The 19,519-nt window shown below is 45.3% G+C and overlaps 1 protein-coding gene across 1 annotated transcript in view; it reads left to right on the forward strand.

Annotated features, from left to right (window-relative positions):
* Positions 1 to 19,519, forward strand: part of OSMR (oncostatin M receptor) — a 410,044-nt gene that overhangs the window by 179,998 nt on the left and 210,527 nt on the right. The window contains exons 4-5 of the mRNA XM_086960555.1: positions 1,636 to 1,799; positions 17,576 to 17,750. Coding sequence (XP_086816681.1) covers positions 1,636 to 1,799; positions 17,576 to 17,750 — 339 coding nt within the window. The remainder of the gene's footprint in view (positions 1 to 1,635; positions 1,800 to 17,575; positions 17,751 to 19,519) is intronic.

Here is a 19,519-nt window from a genome sequence, read left to right on the forward strand (position 1 = left end):
GGTGATCCAGATGTTGAGGTTCTCTACTGTTTTGTCTAGGTTGGTGGTAATGTTTCGCTGCGCAATGATGAGAGTGTTGGTCCGTTTTTGCTGGGTGACCTTGTCCCAGCTGCAGTAGAGGGCTCAGTCTTGGTTTGGGGCAGTGCAGAGGTGTCCGGTGAGGGTGAAGTGTACAATGTAGTGGTCCAACCAGGTGAGTTCCGAGGTGTCACTGTATCTGATTCTTTTGTTGAACATGAAGATGGGGTCCAGCATGTGTCCTGCTTTGTGGGGTTGGTTACCACTTGTTTGAGGCCCATGCTGTCCAATCTTTCCAGGAGATCGGTGGAGCTGTTTGTCGGTGTGGTGTCCAGGTGGAAGTTGAGGTCTACTAGGAAGACATAGTGTTCGGGGTGATGAATTCAGCGATGGAATCTCTGAGGCCGGTTCATGGTCCTGGTGTTCTGTATGCCAGGGTGCCTTTTATGATGGTATTGGCATCTGCGCAGAGCTGGAAGTTCATGTGTTCCATGATTGGCATGGTGTCACCGTCGGTGATGGTGTAGGTTATTGATTCCTTGTGTACTATGGTAATGCCACCTCCGTGTCAAATGGTTCATTCATGGTGTTCCATCTTGTAGCCACTGGGAGTTGCTGTCAGGAGGCCAATGTGTGGATGAGCAGGTCTCTGTAATGAGTCACGTTGGGGACGAGGGTGGAGATTGTGTCCCAGACTTCAGTGGCATGTTTGCAGATCAGTCTGGGGTTGATCAGGAGGCATCTTTTTTTTCAGGGGAGTCAGCATCCGAGGCTGGCGTGGCACTGGTTGCTGTAGTGTCAGTCGGTGCTGGGGTGTAGATGAATCAGCAGTGGATGCAGGTGAGTGGTCCCGCTGTGGTGCGTGTTTATGCAAGGCAGCAGTTGTCTACGGCACGACGGCAGAGTGTCTGTGGGGGTGTGGAGGTCCATGGTTTCTGGTGCTGTGTGCGGTCCAAGCACAAAAGGGCACAGATGAGGTTGCCCATGCGCCCTTGCATCGGCCTCCATAAGTAGACCTGGGAGGTGGGAAGGGCTGTGCGGGAGGGCAGAGGGCTGGAGCGGTGGGAAAAGATGGCGCAGTAAAAACAGTTAGCAATAACAGCACAGTAGTGGGCACAACAATTGAAAAACAAGTAAAAAAACTGTCAACAATTGAAGAACATAATGACAGAAGCGACGGGAGCAATACCAGTAAATATAAATACAAAACAATATGGGATACAATATAAAAAGAACAAAAAACAGTAAGAGGAGTGGCCATGACTCGAACAGCAGTTCGAATGGGTCTCAAGGACCGGACAGTGCCTCTGGACTACAATGATAGGCAGCGTGGGAGCAGCATTCAGGGCCTGGAAGGTTGAGGGCTACTCGATGATTCAAGGATCTCCCCCTCCCAGGGGACTATTTGCTGAAACACTTGAGTTGAATACTTATCGAAATAGAATCGAGAGTACAAATTTCCTCAGAGAGGGTGCAAACCTGCCTATTATATGCAGCGCCACAAACTGCACAGAAATCACAAACATTAGAGAAGCCATGAATAAAAAGATCTCCTAAAACATTTAATGCTTTGAAGGAAGGTGAATGATAATTTATCAATATTTCGTTTTCTTACAGACTCCGCTTTATTTCCACCTTTACATGCTACACTCTCTAATGACTTACGGCGACAACGCGTATCTCTCCAGTGGAATGCTAGTCACGAGGCTCACAACAGGGAATTAAAAATGCTTTTTCAGATTGAAGTGGGTCAAACTGAAAAGATGACCATTATCTGGACGGTAAGTGTTCAGCTTTTTTTTTTAATAAACTAATTCTGCATATTTAAAATAAAATCTTTTTCTTAACATGCTCAGAATTCAACAATTCAAGTAGGTATTTAGTACAGTATATTACAAGTTGCATGCTATTCAGTTTGGTGTTTCTTAGACAGTGCACACATGAAGCTTCAGTCCCTTCCCTCTCCTCCCCCTTACTACTTCCCATGCTTATACATTATTTGCCTCAGATGGTCCTCCAGGTTCCCCAAACTTTTTCCCATTTCTTCAGGCACCCTCTGCTCTGGTAAATCGTGTGTTCTGCTTGTTGACACCAGTCTAGGTCAGAGATCCAATTTGCCAATTCAGGAGGGGCGACCGCCTCCCAGTGTTTAGCAATGTTTCGTTTTGCAATTACTGCGGCTAATATTAGCCATATGTTCGTGTAGGTGGGCCAAGTCTGTTCATTCGATATCAGCAGGAGGAACCACCTGCAGTCATGTTTGCCCCAAACACCTGTCCTTATTTTCCCAATATTTTCCCAATAAGTTTGTAGCACTGGGCAGTCCCACAACAGATGAAACAAGCATTTGCAATGCAATAGGTCTCGCATTAGGAAAGTTTGAGCTATTGGTCTTGTAAATGACACATTTTTTATTTATGTGTTGGTTTTGAAAATAGCGAAATTAATAGCTTTGTCATTTACAATGCCAAAACTTTTAACTTTTGCAAATGTGACACCTATACCATTTGTAATGCAACGTGTTTTGTATTTACGTGACTTAGATGTATTGATATTACGAATAACTATGGATTTTAATTTCTTTCAATAATTAATTTTTAAATAAAAGTTATTGTAATTTATAATGGCAATAGCTTAAACTTTTGTAAATAACTTTTATGAAGATTATGTTCAGTGTATTTTATTGTGACGAAAATCCAAGAACAGAAGTGAAATATTAACATCTTTTTGTGACATTTGTAATAAATCTTGAAACATTGAGAGAACATATTTGAACCAGTTGTTGTTGAATGGTTGCACAGATAACATAAGAACATAATATAAAATAATAATATAAATAATATAAGAAAACATACTGTAACGTACCATGAACACATAACATAAAATAATATATAACATTAGAAGATAAGAAAAATTAATAACATAACACAATCTTATATAATGTAACGCAACGTAATGTAGGTAGAATAACATAATATAACATCATTTAACATGACAACATAACATAGAATAGCAAATAACATAACAACATTACGGAAAATAGTAACGTAACATTACATAACGTAACATGACCACATTAAATAAAATAACACATAACAAGTACATATCATAAAATTGTAAAACATAAGAGATCATCTCACAAAACAACACACTTGGGCACAAAGTGACATTGCACAAATACCGTAGCACATCATTCACTATTTATTTATCTTGAGGTGTGGTTTCTGCATGCAGGGCACAGTGGTTACTGTCTGAAATGCCCTGAAAATAAATTAAACGGTCTATTTTCATTGTTACTATTAAGACCAGCCCTCCCCCTGCCCTGCTCGTTTCTCACCCTCCTCAACACGTCACCACTATGCTCTCAGGGCTCTCACGTCTCCGATGCAAATTCCTCCCATGCCCTGCATGCTTGCTGCTTCTGCTGAGATACACACCTCTGGCTTCGCAACCCTAACATTTGTCTGTTAGGCAACTGGCGTCTAAAATACCACAAAGCGTTACACCGGACAAAAGCCCACTGGCTCGCAGGCAGTGTGTGCCCGAGGGCACAACACTGAGGGAGGAGGTGTTTTAACACAACAAAGTCAAGAGTTAGTAAAGGGGAGTATCCGATGTATCATTGCTGTATTTCCTTCAAAGTAAACAGACATCTCAGCTCAACGTAAAGACGTTTGATAAAAAAACACAAAAACAAATCCCATTACAAGTATATATGGATCGATTTGCAGTGAATTAAAATAAAAAGTACATAAAGATTGCTGCCAAACTAGAGTACCTTAGCTGAATTTGTATTAAATTCTACCGAGATCGCAGCCGAACATGAATACGACCGATAAAGAAGCCAACAAAAATCATCACAAAAATGCGCACTCGGTTTGCATTATAGATCGCAGATACACGTTAATCCCTTAGCTGGATTTGCTTCAAACTGAACAGACATCTCAGCTCAACGTAAAGACGTTTGATAAAAAAAATGAAAACAAAGCCCATTACAAATATGCGGATCGCTTTGCAGTGAATTAAATAACAAGGCAGCATGTGGCTGGGTAGTGACTTTAAAAATATCACCGCCGACGGGCCCAGGATTCCAGAGGAAACGCTGTGCCCGCCTCCCTGCTCGGGGCCGCGCTGCCATTGGCGGACCCTTGAGGCAGGAAGCCAGGCAACGGGAGAGAAGACGTAGGCCGGGCCAGAAGAAAGAAGGAAGTCCCGCCTGCTGCTGGGCAATGATTGGCTGCCCGCCGGGATGGAGCAAAGAAGCCGAGTCCTCCCGCGAGCTACGGAGAGCCCCGGGGCCGCCCCAGATAAGAGAAATCCTGCGTAGCCGGTGAGTGGGGTCCGGTGCTGGTGTGTGTGTGTGTGTGTGTGTGTACGATGGCGGCGGCGGCGGGGGGAGGGAGGGGGATCTTTGTATGTGTGCGTGCGTGTGTGTGTGTAGGTGCGCTGGTGTGTGTGTGGGGGGTCTCTGTGTGTGCGTGTAGGTGCGCTAGTGTGTGTGTAGGTGCGGGGACAGGGGGGGTTGCCTGTGTATGCGTGTGGCTGTGTATGCGAGTGGCTGTGATGTGCGCATGCGTGAGTGTGGGTGCGGGTGCACGCAGCTGAATCCAGCCGGAGAGAAGCGCATGGAAAATTCTTGTCCTTCATTCCCCCGAGCCAGCTAGCTATAGTTCTCCACCTGGACCGCATCCTTCGGATGCGTATTCCCAGGCTCGACCTAAAAGGGATCCCTCCTACCCACACCGCCTATGGCATTGACTACTCCCGGTGTGCCCCATGTGTTGTAATGTGGTTCGGGGATAAAACACCCTGTGCAGGATTTTAAGCTGGATAAGTCGGAACCTGGCACGTATTGCTACTTCCCGGGGTCCCTGTATAGCTTCTGCCCATTCTTCGTCATCTATCTGCCCGAGGTAATTTTCCCAGCAAGCTCTTAATGTCCTCAAGGGGTCTGGTGAGTTACTGAGGAGTTTTCTGTATATACATGAAATGGCACAGGTGGTCAGTGGGTAAGTCAACAGTCTGTCCTCTAGTGGAGATGCTGATGGAAGTGTGGTCCCCTCGTGTACATAGTTTTTAAGGGCATGTACCTCAGCCATTCTCCTGGTGTCAACTCATACTCTGTTTGCATAGTTGCACATGTTATGTAGGCCCTGCCTCTCCATACATCCCCCAGTTTTTCAAGACCCAGTAACTTCTATTTATTGAAGTTTTGCAGAGTGCTTATTTTGTGTAGCTGCTTGCTATCCCACAACTTCCCTTCCCTTCCCAGATATCTGGGAGCCGCATTCCATACGTTAACTACTGTTTGTGTATGTGGCAGGAGATCCCTAATCCCTCCTGTCCTGTAAAGGAGGGAAGGATAACCTCTCTCTCCAATGCTTAGTCTGTCGACTCGATAGGCCGGTTCTGCCCTGTCTCCGAACACCCAGTCATTAACGCACACTAACTGTGGGGCCCAATAGTATAACTTACTGTCTGGCACCGCTAATCCTCCCTCATAAACTCCTCTCTGTAGTTTATGTAAAGCAATTCGTAGGGGCCCCCGGTCCATATCAACGCTCTTAAATCAGCCTCTCTTGAAAAATAAATCTGGGAGCTCATTGGGGGTGTTTTGAATGGCATACAATAGTCATGGAAAGGTTATCATCTAAAAAAAAACTGCACGACCCATCAAAGTGAGGGGCAGTGTTTTCCATCGTTCAGCATCCGCACTAAATCTTATCAGTTGCTTTTCAGCATTTCTCTTATAGAAGTCCTGTGGGTTTCTAGTTATATTAATCCCCAAGTAATTAAAGCCTTCAATTTCGACTGGGATCATGCATCAACTTGTAAGTTTCGGGGAGCCTACAGCCAGAGGAAAGAGCAGCGACTTATCCCAATTAATACGATACCCAGAGTAGTCTCCGTAAATACAGAGGATTTGAAGTATTCTATCTACAGATTGCCTTGGTGTAGACAGAACATCATCTGCATACAAGGATATGTGTTCTTCCCATTCCTCCCTGATTGGGATCCCCCATATCAGCGGATCACATCTCACCGTATGCGGCCAGCCATTCCAGGGCCAGGGCAAAAAGCAACAGGGAATCCCTGTCTAGTACCCTTTTGCAATGTAAACACTCGGGAAGTGGTTGAGTTGACCCTCACCCCTGGGTGGGGGTGGTAATACAAAAGCTGGACCAATCTAATGAAAGCAGGTCCAAAGCCCAAATGGCTCAATACCGCGAACACATAGTTCCATTCTATATTATCAAAGGCCATTTTGGCGTCCAATAATAATAGAGCCGTAGGGTGTAATTCATCCATAGATGTTATGTGTAAGACCCCAAATAGTCGGTGCAAGTTGAGCCTCGTACTTCTACGGGGCATAAATTCCCCCTTGATCCGGATGTATAAGGGACGTAAACCCTGTCACCAAGAGTGTCGACAGTACTTTGGCCAGAACCTGTAATTTATCAGGGATATTGGCCTGTATGATCCACAATATTCCGGGGGTTTACCCTCCTTGGAAATTACTACTATCGTTGCCTGTCACTGATCAGGTGGGAGGGCCCCCACAGTGTTCGACTCCGTGAACATTGCAAGTAAGTGCTCTGCCGATTTATCGAGTATAGATTTAAATAATTCGACTGGTAGACCATTTGGTCCCATTGCTTTCCCTGATTGCAATGTGTGTGTGGCAGCCTTGAGCTCTTCTACTGTTAAGTCGTTATCTAGCATTTCCCTGTCCACCTTAGAGAGGGTTGGCATCTGGTTGTCCTTAAGGAATTCCGCACATTCCTCTTCGGTGTTTGTTGAGGGGGAAGAGTAAAGTGATTCATAATACGTAGCGAAGGCCTCTGCGATTTCCTTACCCATCTCATGTCTCTGAGCCAGCTTATCTATTATTCTGGGGATCCACTTACTCTCAGTTCTTTTTTGTCTAGCCATGCCAATAGCTTGTTAGCTTTGTCTCCTACGTCATATTGCCTATGTTGCATGGTTACAGCCTGAATTCTGGCATAGTCCTCCATTAAGTCCCTAAGTTCTTTTTGTTTTAGGTGCAGATTGTGTCTTGTGTTTGTAGCGTTGGATTCTACTTCTCCCACCCTGGTCTCCAGGGTAGACACCTCTGTCTCCATGACCATGCATTTGAGTTTTTTTTCTTTTTGGTCACTCCACTATGTGCCTGTGCTCACCCTCTTACCACTGCCCTAAATACTTAGCAAAGTACTACTTTCGAGTCAACCAAGCCCATGTTTTCTACAAAGTAGTGTTCTGCCCCTTTCTTTAGGGCCACCTTGACTTTCTGATCTTTAAGGTACCATGGATCAATTCTGGAAGGAAGGGTATACACTTTTGGTGGGCTCCTGAGAGACACCTCCACTGGGGAGTGGTCTGAACCTCCTCTTGCTATGTGGACGCCCCTCTGAAGGCAGCCAAAGCATGGGATTGCGTAAGAATATAGTCGCGGGACTCTCCCACAGGACGCCGAAACATGTATCATGCATGACCCCAGGGTGTTGGTACCTTCAAATTTCACTGAGTCCGATGGTTTGGAGAAACTCGCCCAAAGGGCCCAGGTGCCTTGCAGCCACCGCCCCTCTCAGGGTATGAGGCTCCCCAGAGACCACATCGTTCATGTCTCCCCCCATTATTAGGCAGCCCTCAGGGAGGGCCAGCAGCAAGACGGCAAACGAGTCAAGAGTCACTGTTTGTAAACCCAGAGTAACGTATAACGAACATAGGTTCATGGTCCATCCCTCCCATTGTCCACTTACCGCCATATATCTACCCAGTGGGTCAAACCATTGCTTCACTATAGTGTATAGAAACAATGTCCTATAGAGAATTCCCACCCTCTGGACCCTGTTGTGTAGCCTGCATATGCAAGTAGGAAGTATCCGTATCTATTCAGTGCTTTGCACTGGTTGTCAAGGAGGTGGGTCTCCTGAATGAGGACTATGTCTGGTGTATGTTTTTTAATACATTGTAGCACCATTGAGGGCTTAATTCCTCCATTCAGACCGTTGACATTCCAAGACCACATTTTTATAAATCCGCGTGGGCCTTCAGAGGACATCATCGGTTAAACTTTGTTTACCCTCCCACCTCCCCCTTTGTTCCATAGTGGGATGGACGTTAGCTGAAGTGTCATCCTCTCTAGCATAGCAACATCTGTGCACAATCTCCCGAGCCTCAACCTGAACTTTGTAACTTCTACTGTTATAAACTCCTAACTAAAAACTAATACCCTCCTCCCCCTCCCTGCTACCCTGCTAAAGAGGTTGTACATACCCAGCTCGTCAACCCGCAGAGCGCCTGTCACCCCAAATCTACACTATATCAACACTCAGTAGTGGGGTGCCTCTATCGCAAGCATATACCACTCAGTCCAAGCTGTGTTTTCAATTCTTGTTTTCAACTTCTGATGTTCAGTCTTTCTTTTTGGCATCTTCAACACATCTTTATTTTTTTAATATTCAACACCGGTAGCTCGTTAGTCTAGGCACTTGCCCCACTTCCGGGCACCTCAGGCCAGAGTCTGTTCAAGAAGCTGTGCCGCTTGCTGTACATGAGTCGCTTTCCTTCCCCCCAGATGTCTCAGGGAGACGCGCGCGCTCCCTATTGTCTTGGCCTTCATCCGGGTCTTTAGGATTCTGTCTCGATCCTCTTGCTTGTGTTCGGCCTCCCGGATATCGCCTCTCCAGCCATTCGCATACCTCCTCTCGTTTGAGGAAGAGCCAAGTCTTACCGTCTGGTATGATTTTGAATTTGGCTGGAAAGAGCATCATGTATTTAATTCCCTTCTCGCATAGTTTTCTCTTTGCCTCCTCAAAGCTTCTGCACTGTCTTTGCAAATGGAGGGTAAAATCTGGGAAGAATCTAACCTGAGCGTTTTCGCCTGCGGCTCTGGCTGACTGGAGGATGGCGTCTCGGTCACTGTGGTTTAAAAGTTTAGTAATAATTGTCCTTGGGGGGACCCCAGTTTAGGCGGCAGGACCAGGGCCCGATGCGCCCTCTCAATGGAAAAGAACTTGGACAGACTCTTAGGTTTTAGTTTGTTCACAGTGAAATTCTCCCTGAAGTGCTCTACAATGGGGTCTTCCACTCCCTTCAGACCCCCTACCACTCTAATATTGTTCAGTCGGGCCCTGCCCTCTTGGTCCTCGGGTTTGGCCAACATCACCGTGGTTTGATAGGTTAATTTTTGTACTTGCCCCTCTAGTCGCTTTGTTACTGATTGTATCTGAGCAATTTGAGTTTCGGACGTAATTATTTTGTCTCCGAGTTTGTATAATTAAGTTAACCTCGATCGTCACAGTATCAATCTTCGGCTCAAGGGTGCCCTTCTGGTCCTTTATGGCAGCCATTATAGAGGTCAAAGAGGGCTCCTCAACGTCCTCATCTCACACAGCATGCGGGGGGTTCGGGATTGTGTAGCTGTCCATCTTGTTTGACTGCGTTATTGACTGTCCTTTAGGCTTCACCATTATGGGTTTGGGGGCTCAAGGAATGTTGCTGCTTCTCTCAACAAGATCTCATTTATCCCCCCTCTTAGCCCTGGGGTCCTGCCATCATCCACCATCCAGGTGGCCCTGTTCCCTCGGGGACAGCGTTTTAGATCTCAAAGGGTGTAGCCATACCCGGCTCACCTGTAAGCTGGATTTCTCAGTGCCACCCTGGCAGATTGTGGGTAGTGTTCTGCAGCAATAGTTCTGACGCTGCCCACTGTCAAGGCTCTGACTTGCTAGTAGGGCCCTGCTGGAATTGCCCCTCTGCCAGTTGGGCCAGGTATGTAGTCTCACACATGGCTGTCAGGGTCCTTACACCTACCGTCAGATTCTACTGACCCCCCGATGTGCCTCAGTCTTCTTGGGTCCAGTCGCCCCCACGTGGCAGAGGGGGGAGGATTCAACCCGACCTGGATTCCAAGCTCAAGGCCCGGGAGCACCTAGCAGTATGTCACTGTTGCTTTCCACTCGGCCCCAGGCAGTCTCGTGCCTTTCCCAAGTGCCGTTTGCTCCGGCTTAATTCACCTGGCCTGCCCTCCAACCCCCACTCAGAGGGTGATTTTTATTGCCATGGACCCACCACGGATCCATGGAATTAAGCCGCAGCAAACCACACTGGGGAAGGGCATGAGACTGCAGGGGGCCAAGAGGAAGGCAACTGTGACATAGATCGATTGGTACTCTGCCTCCTTTTATTCTATGGCGGGCACCTGTTGAGGTTTTGCCGCCACCTCCCCTGGACCACTCGATCTATTTCTTCCTTGTACGTTTGGTCTCCAAAATGGGCTCTGCCTTTTAATATCTGGGATTGAGAAGGCCACCTCGGGTCTCTGAACCTATTCGGGACCGTCCGGTCCTCCGTGGGCAGAGGGGGTGCGAATCACCACCAGCCCAGACTCACCACCTGGGGCCCAGGACCCCGTTGCCTCAATCGCCATCTGGTGATTTCAGATCTTAGGGCACACACTAGGTCGACCCTGGCTCAGGTGGGTTCCGGTTCCTCCCCTGGGGCTGCAACGCCTCTAAACACCCCGGCATCTGGGGCTACTCTGCCATCCACTTGACTGTTCTTATTTTAGAGTTCTCAGCAGGCGCCTCCCGCCCCGTTATCCAGCTCACCTTCGGGGGCCGAACGCCGCCACCACAGACCACAGGGCCTCAAGCTGTTGTTTTTCAGCCAGGCACCAACCTGGACTTCTCCGCCGCCCACCCTGTGCCTCTCGAGCCCTTTCCTCCCCGCACTCGTCATTACGAGATGATCATTTATTTTGTTTCAGGGATTGTGAAGTCTCCGGCCTGCTTTTCATGGCGTGGCCTCACGGTCTTCCGTTTTGGATTCGGGCTCTCTGTATTCTCCGTTTAGGCACTGTTGACCCACGGTTTCTCAGGTCTATCGGGATGCTCGGTGTTCAGGGCCACCGATTCCAATGTCTGAATGTCAAAAGTTCCTCGGATTACAGACGGATGGCAGGATTAATCGTTGCTAAGCGCGGTGCTCAGCTAAGAGTGGCCATTTTCGCTCGCGACCAAGCCACGCCCCCTAATTCTGCATATTTATCAGATATTTTCTGTAGCTTGAAGTGCGTAAATGATTATTTACGGAGGAGCATGACAGCATCTTTCCTTTAACAAGCTTAGAAAGTGAAATGGCCCACTCCAGCAGCTAACATTAATCATGGAATGTACTTGCCAAACTGATTGGGTGGTCTGGTAGGGGACTGTCTGCAGGGGCGGGGCTGTGAGGCAGGCATTCAACAATATCAGCATTTTCTCCTACCTTTTAAAGGGATGTAGTGATCTTCGGCCAAGTTCAGTATATATGTGCAGGATGCACTTGTTTTTTTGCAGCTTTGTAGGTCCTACAATGGACGGTGTGTGCCCACCAAAGTTGTGTTGCTGCCGCCCGCCACATTAGGAGTTAAATCCTTGTCTGACAGGTGGTCTCAGTGCTGTCTAAGGCAGTGGTCTGTCAGGCTCATTGAAGAGCCTGACATGTAGACTGCTGAATCTCATAGCACCGACTGCATCTTCCTGCACGGTGTAGCATACATGCTACGCTGTACAGGAACTGGGAGTGCAAAACCAGCGAGTTACTACATGTGTCCCTGCATGCACCCCCAGGCCCAAGAGCGGCAGGGGGCCCTTTTAAGTACCCCTTTATTTCCTTCTTGCTCTCCAGAACACTGAGTGCCCAAAAGCTTTTGGACAGATTTGGGGTTTTCTGCAAACAGCAAGGGCTGGAGATTTATTTGGATAAAACCAAATATATGGTATTTAATCCCTGATCAACATCCTGTCAAACCCTCGCTCTTAATGGGGAATGCCTGAAACTGGTTGGGGTGTTTGATTGTCTGAGGGTGACCCTCTCAGATCGATTCGATTGGCTATCGCAAATCTAAAAGTGCAAGATTAAAATTGAATTACGGGTTACTATAGATGCTGGGTCTTTTGAGCATATAGAAAATCCGCTTATGAGAAGCCTAAATAATCTTCCAGCAAGAACTCCCCTAATTTCATTGAAGCTAAACTATGGGCTAAGGCGTATAAATGAGATGGTAGCCTTGAAACCTTTATTGTATTCATGGAGAGTATGGACAGCCCCAGAACTCTCCATCATTCGTCAGGCCCTAGAGGAGGTTATGGGACTGCCGGGGCCAGTAAGATTCCCTGGCAAGGGTAGTCAGGGACCTCCTAAAACAGATTGGGCTGTGTATTCTTTGTTCAACACCAACAGAAGCTGCATCAGTTTCGAAGCAGGTCCTGAAAAGTGCCTTTTGGCAGTATATAAATTTACACAACCTAGGCTGTATCAGTGAGGGATCTGTATTTTTTAGAGTTCCAGGCTGAGTACCATTTTGAGCCATTCTTGGATGAGATTGCGCAACTCCAGACTAGGACCAGGTTTATAAAATTTCATGTAGGGACGCTATCGACAAGTGCTTTTACTGCCACATGGAAAAATGGAAAACTTGTTCCTATTACAAACGTGTCCATTCTGTCTTGGAGAGGTGGAAACGGCTGAACATTTTGTTTTCTTTTGCCCAGTCCATCGAGTTTACAGGAGGAAGTGGATATTGCCACCCTACCGTAATTTGGGATTTGAGAGAGTACAAGATTGTGTTTAGAATCCTCAGAAGCGATTTTAGACAGTTTATTGTTTTCACTGTCTCAAGGTATTTAATGTCTGCTTGGAGGTTAAGACAGAGAAAGATGCTCACCTGAAACCTGTACTTCTACATACTTGTATTTCAATGTTCTTAATGTTTCTATTTATATATTTATATTTTTACTGCTTTTTTATTTTTTAATTAAACTATCTTTGTGTAATGTTTATGTATTTTAACCATGTTCCTTTATGTGCTTCAGCCGAAATAAAGATTGTTTAGACTCAGTGGCGTAGGAAAGGGGGTGTGGTGGGTGTGGGCTGCCCCGGGTGTCGTCACTGATGGGGGTGACAACATGGCAAACATATGTGTTTTAAACACATATTTTTGCCATTTTGTCAAGCCGGGGGTGACAAGAAATTTTCTGCACCGGGTACCACCTGGATTTGCTACGCCACTGTGACTTTGATAATCTTTACTTACTGGACCCAGGGCAAAAAAAACCATATATTGTTTGTATTTTGTGAATCGGTCAAAAAACAAGCCAGGAGAACCTGGTTCTGATGACTCCTTTCCGTTGAACCGGTTTCCTCAAAAAAAAATTCTTGAACGACATTCACTAAACTGTCAAATCTAAGCTGCAGATTGCCCTTCCCAGAAAAAAATCAGTTTTGCCATGCGTCTTTTCATCTCCGTTTTTCCATGTTTTCCCTTTTTCCCATTTTTTTAGGGAAGTACCCCATACCCTCTGTTGTTCTTAAGCCATGACCTTGTTGTATTATTAGTGCCTTGCACATCCCTCTACCCTGCCTCCGTCCCTCACCTTGTGCTTTTTTTAAAATCCACTTAATTTGCTTTCTTTTTAATCTCGCTTGCAGGGAGCGCATATGCACTCACTGTCACTTGACGACAACCTGTTGTATCCCGAAAAAAAGCACTCTAAACAGGGGCTTTTTAGCTCACTCATCACATACCATTCGTTGACATGATTATCATTCTACTTTGATGCCTTCTTACTGGCAGCGCCGAGGTGTCGCTTATCTTTGTGGCACATGGACCAAATACAGATGGTTTTAACTTAGTTACATTGCACATGTTCACATTCATATTCTTTAGGCAGGGAAGATTATGGGCCATATGTACGAACACATTTTCCCATAGACACAGAATGGGTAAAACCCTTTGATACATCTGGCCCTAGGTGATTTGCCCACAATCACAGGATGTTGAGGTGACCTTCTGACTCAAACCTGGCTACCCAGTTCAGAAGTCGGCATCTCTGACCGCAGCATGTCGTCCTTCTTCCTCCTCCCACCCTCCACTTCATGGAGGTAGGACATAATGAGGGCAATCTTCACGTCCATCCCCTGTTCCCTCTTTTGAGCCTAAGGAAGGCTCATGGGGAGCGGATAACCGAGGGAAGGAGTTGTCAGCCCTGCTTTTCACTATCCATGCCCTGAACAAACATGTCAGCCACATCTTTGATCTTCTCAGCAGTGGTGTACTAGATGTGCTCTTTATGAATGAAACATGTTTGAATGTGTCTTCCATTCCAGACATCGCGCTGGCTTGTCTCGTAGGGTAATCACTGGTCCACTAACGCCATCAACGGGGAGGAGGTATGGTGATAGCGTTTAAACACCAATTGTCATGCCCCACTTTTGAGCTTGGTGACCTTAAGTGAGCAGAGAGTTTAGGCTTCCATCTTGCGCTATCTCCTCAAACTTCTTTTACACAGTCCACAAGTTCAGGTTTTTTGGGGAGAGATATGTAGAGCGCTGACTGAAATTCTAAAGAAACAAATTCAGGTAAGCCCTCTCCATAAAAAATTTCGGTTGGACAACGAATCAGTTGGAAATGAACAAAAATTACTGTTTTATGCTTTGCTGCTGGCAAGAAGAGAGCTATGTAAAAAGTGGACCATTCATCGATCTGAAGTCCGCCTTTGATCTGGTGCCCAGGGACAGGTTGTGGGGTGTGCTGGTAACCTTGGGATGCCCACCCGAATTATTGGACCTTATTATAAGACTCCCCGAGGACAACTTTGCGAGGGTGAGGTGGGGGGGTCAGGGACAAGTCACAGAAACTTTCCCCGTAACCCGAGGCGTCCGCCAGGGGTGTGTCCTGGCCCCTACCCTGTTCCTCCTTTTTATCAACCAAGTTGTTACATTTTTCTTGGATACTCCCACTGATGCCCCAATGTTGGCAGGGATGAGGTTTCCGCTACTCATCTTTGCAGATGACACTCTAATCCTCTCTAAAACACGCAGCGGACTACAGCGGGCTTTGGACCGCTTTGAGGAGTTTTGTGCCATCAACAAACTGGTAGTCAACGTGGGGAAAACAAAATTTATGGTCTTCACAAAAAACCACCTAGTCCGAAGTTCAGTGAAGATTAATGGAGTAAACCTTGAACAGGTTGATACCATGACCTATCTAGGGGTCACCCTTGATAGCCGTCTGAGATGGAAGGATCAGATCAATATGCAACAACTCAAACTTGCCAGGCTGACTGGTTGTCTCGTTAAAGAGCAGAAGGAATCAATTACTAAACGGGTCCTGCCGGCCCTTAAGATCTATGATGTTAAAATCTCTACAGCCATCTTATATGGCGCAGATCTATGGGGTCATATGGACTTGTCTAATTTGTACAAAACTCAATGTAGATTCCTCCGAAACCTAGTGGGCCTTCCACAGTCTACACCCTCGCTCCCTCTCTGCTTGGATCTTGGCTCCCCCCCCATAAATGAAATGGCAAGATTTAGGTTAGTGGCATTGTGGAGACGAATATGGACATCCCCAGACTTATTCCTTTTTGCAAAGGAATTGTCGGAAGTTAGGTCTATCAGGGGTGCAGGGAAAATACCATGGCTCATTACTGTAAAAACAATTCTGATAGACATGGGCTTGGAACATCTCTGGTCATCCCCACAATCTAATCCCTTCCCACCTAAAGATGAATTTAAATCTCTATATTGGGCCACCACCCGCCTAAAAAGAGTGATGCTGTCCAATAAAAATGACCTTACAGGCAGGTTTTTAACATTTAAAATTGACCTTTTGAGAGAGCCATACTGGGATGTTATTTCCCGACCGCTAGATAAGAAATTGTACCATCAGTTTAGAGTGGGCGCTTTGCCATTAAACATCTTTCTGAACAAATGGTCCACAGGGATATCACCTTATTGTACGTGCTGCTCAGGTCATATTGAGTCAGAAGGTCACTTCCTTTTTGCCTGTCCTAGGTACGGAGCACCTCGGAAAAAATGGCTAAAACCTCTGTTCCAAAATTTACCATATAAAACAGCAATGGAAGCCTTACAGGTGCTCAGGACTAACACCTCAGAGGTCTTTGTGGTAGCCTTGGCAAAGTACTTGGGCTGGGCTTGGCTCCTTAGGTTAAAAAAGCGCTCGCCTTAGCGCCAAGTACAAAAGTTGTTCTGCTATTTGCCATAATCTGTTTAGTTTAAGTATACAACTGTTAAACCACCCTACGACTATGTTCTATTAACTGCATTCATTGGTCGCAATCAAGAACTGTAATCCAAACCTTTTAAGGCAATATTTTTGTCTTTCTCTATTTTCTTTAATTTTATATAAAATATTCAGGTCTCCTTATTCATTAATTGAAATTTAATCCTGTTTTAGTCACTTGTTAAGAAATGTTCTTTTGTTTATGCACCTATGTATTTTTGTGAGTGTCTAAATAATATCTATGTGCATTGATTTTCTTTGGATATTTTAAATGAACCAGTTATATTCTTTTGTATTTTAATATGTCTTTTATGATTGCTAATAATCGAAATAAAGACTTTAAAACCTGAAACCTGAAAACCTGAAAAAGTGGACCAGTGCTCTCTCTCCAACGTATATAGAGTGGAAATTATCATGAAGTTATAATCTAAATGTGGACGCAATCTCCTTAGACAAGAGAAGATACGCTTTTTGGCCCCCAGTAGCTGAATGGCTGTGGAGGTAGTTAGGGCGGTCCAATGATTATGCCTCAAAAGCAGGCCTCAGAAAATGCACAAGCCAATCCTAAATCTCTCATATCTATCATGGAAGGGCGGTATCAAATAAATTATAGTATGGTGAGAGTGTTGAAAGACGAAGTTTGGCTTCATGAAGTGCAATTGACGGGTCTCTTGGTAAGGCAGCCAAAATCAGATCCTTGCTCTCACTGCACGTTTAAAAGGGTGGTCACGGACGGAGGAGCGTGAAAGGAAAACTGAGGCTAATGAGGACAAAAAAAAAATACATTTAAAAAAAAGCTTCTTTCACAGGGGCATTAATCTACCATCCCCAGATCCAGTTTTATTGGATCCCTAGAAGAAGCTCTGGACTCTCATCTCTTGTAACCAAATGTATAGGATAACACTGAGTATTGTTCAGAGCTCTACCGTCCCAGCCTACAGCCTCGGAAAATACTTTCCAAATTACTTCATGCCAGGATCTTTTCTCTATGCAGGTTGCATAGGACAGGCTTCTTACACTAGATTGCATCTTGTTTATCTAGTCCTCAAAACGACTTCATATTCATACGTAAAAACCATTTTCATCAAACAGAAAAGAATAGCTGAGCTTAAAATTTGTAGCCCAAAACGGTTTGATTGTGAATCTTCTGAAGTTATTCTCATTATTTTGATATCTAAATAAAAAAAGTGATTTCCATGAAATTAGCAAAAAGACAAGGTCATCCCTGAATACCAGATCGCTCATGGCTGGACTAAGCCTTGTACTGGCTGTTTGTGGAGGCTTCTTGCAGGGAGAGGCGTTGTTTGACTGGATGCACTGCTGATAACATTCAAAAGTGAAGTAAATGAGATGCATTGTCAATATCAGAATGTTTTGCTCACATTAGCCTCAGCTCATTTGTTGAGCTGCACTACTCTGTTCTAAGGAAACAAACTCTTGCCAAGACTGAACTTTCAAATCAAAGCTTTTTCTTGCTTACAGGGGAACTACAGCACGACTCTAACTAAGGCACCTGCACCACTGAAGTGGATCTGGGTTTCGGATTTACCTTTGGAGTGTGTGTCCCACTCACTAAGGATCAGAAGCATAGTAGATGATGAGAGGTTTCCTGATAGCCACATCTGGAGCAAATGGAGCCCATGGAAAACAGTCTGGGGTATGTAATGATATCAAATGCTGATGTTACAAACTACAAGATTATACACGCAGGTCAAAGTGAACACAAACAGTATAGATCTGCCTGATAGATCAGGATGATCTTGCTTAGGTTTGAGACAGAATATTTTAATGATATTATGGTATGTTTATCTGCACTTCATTTTTGTGTTTCATCATGGCTGATTGGAATGTAAATTAGGTACTATCAAGTATATGTACTATAAATGTTAGATTAAGCAATCTTCAATATTATGTACTATCTTATATAGCACATTAAGCCACTTAGTGCTTAGTGTTGCCTTTCTTGTTTGTTCCTTTTTTTGATCCTTTACTTTAAGTGTGCCTGCTTTAGAGTACTGAGCCTTACGGACATGCATGCACCTATACACCCACAGAATTACTATAATATATAGCACATCAAAGAGTAACAAAGAGAATGATGAGTTTCAGAACAAAATCTTCAGAAACCTTCTTTTAACTTTAAAAAACCAGGTAGATCCCATCATTAGGAAGACCAATTATTCATTACAACAGAGCAAAAGACCTGGGTCCATTAGCCTCACTCAAATCTTTAAAAAGATTAGTAAATTTTTCTTTCCAATTCCACCAGTCAATTTTGTCATTGCCCATCTTTACAAGTGAGCACTTCCATAAAGGAAGGGATGTTCCTCAGCCTTTTGATTAACTGGCCGAAAAATCAATGCAGTGTCAGTGACTATGAATCACAGAATGTCACGGAATCAAGGGGCATATTATCAATCCCCTATCACCACCACAACGGCACTTTTTGTGATGTTGTGGTGGCGATAGGGTCAGCACCCTATTACCAAGGCAGCGTTAAACCACATAATGTGGCTAAAAGCCACGTTAAGTGGCTTAACGCGGCCTTGGTAATAGGGCCCCTTTCACGCTAAGAATAGCGTGAAAGGGGCGTGCAGTGGGTGTTGCGCTGGGAGTTCCACTTTCTCTGCACCACCACCAGCCAGTGGAGGTCCTTGCTCACCCGATAGGTGTGCCCCTCTCTGGGCAAGTGAACTATGAGCCGAGCGGCCTGATTTTGAATTAACTGAAATGTCATAAACTAGTTCTTGTCTCTTCCCTACTGCTCAACTGGAATGTGTGATGACCTCATAGAATATTTGGGTGCCTGTGTATCCTGATTATACACCCGGCCTGTGTATCATCCATTTACAACATGAAGCCTACGCAAAAGAACTTTCGGGAGGTCCAAATAGAGAGTAAACATGGTCTATTCTAGACATATCCAAGGCTATGATTACCTGTACCAGAACTTCCCTCATAATGAATTACCTTATCTTTTTTATGTGTTGGAGTTGGTAAAAGCAGGCTGACATCACTGCACTAACCTGATGTTTGAGTCAGAGATCCTCATCAATAATGGCCCCTAGGATTTTTACAGCTTTTTTTGGAGTGTGAGGGGAGCCCATCTCACTGGGCCACAGGGTGTCTCCTGTCACGAAGCAATCATGGCAGTAGTTAAGTTGAGTGACCGCCAGGCCTAGTAAATGCCGATGGAGCTTGTCTGGCCGGAATGTACATCAGAAGAGGACCGTTGGCTCATGAGGGGGGAGATAGAGTGAACCCCAAGGGAGGAGTGCAGGAGGGAGAGAGAGAAGAAAGAAGATAGAGTAGATGAAGAGGACCGTTGGCTCATGAGGGGGGAGATAGAGTGAACCCATAGGGAGGAGTGCAGGAGGGAGAGAGAGAAGAAAGAAGATAGGAGTAGATGAAGAGGCGAGGAAGATC

This window comes from Lissotriton vulgaris, chromosome 3_1, assembly GCF_964263255.1.
Source record: "Lissotriton vulgaris chromosome 3_1, aLisVul1.2, whole genome shotgun sequence".
Taxonomy (NCBI): Eukaryota; Metazoa; Chordata; class Amphibia; order Caudata; family Salamandridae; genus Lissotriton; species Lissotriton vulgaris.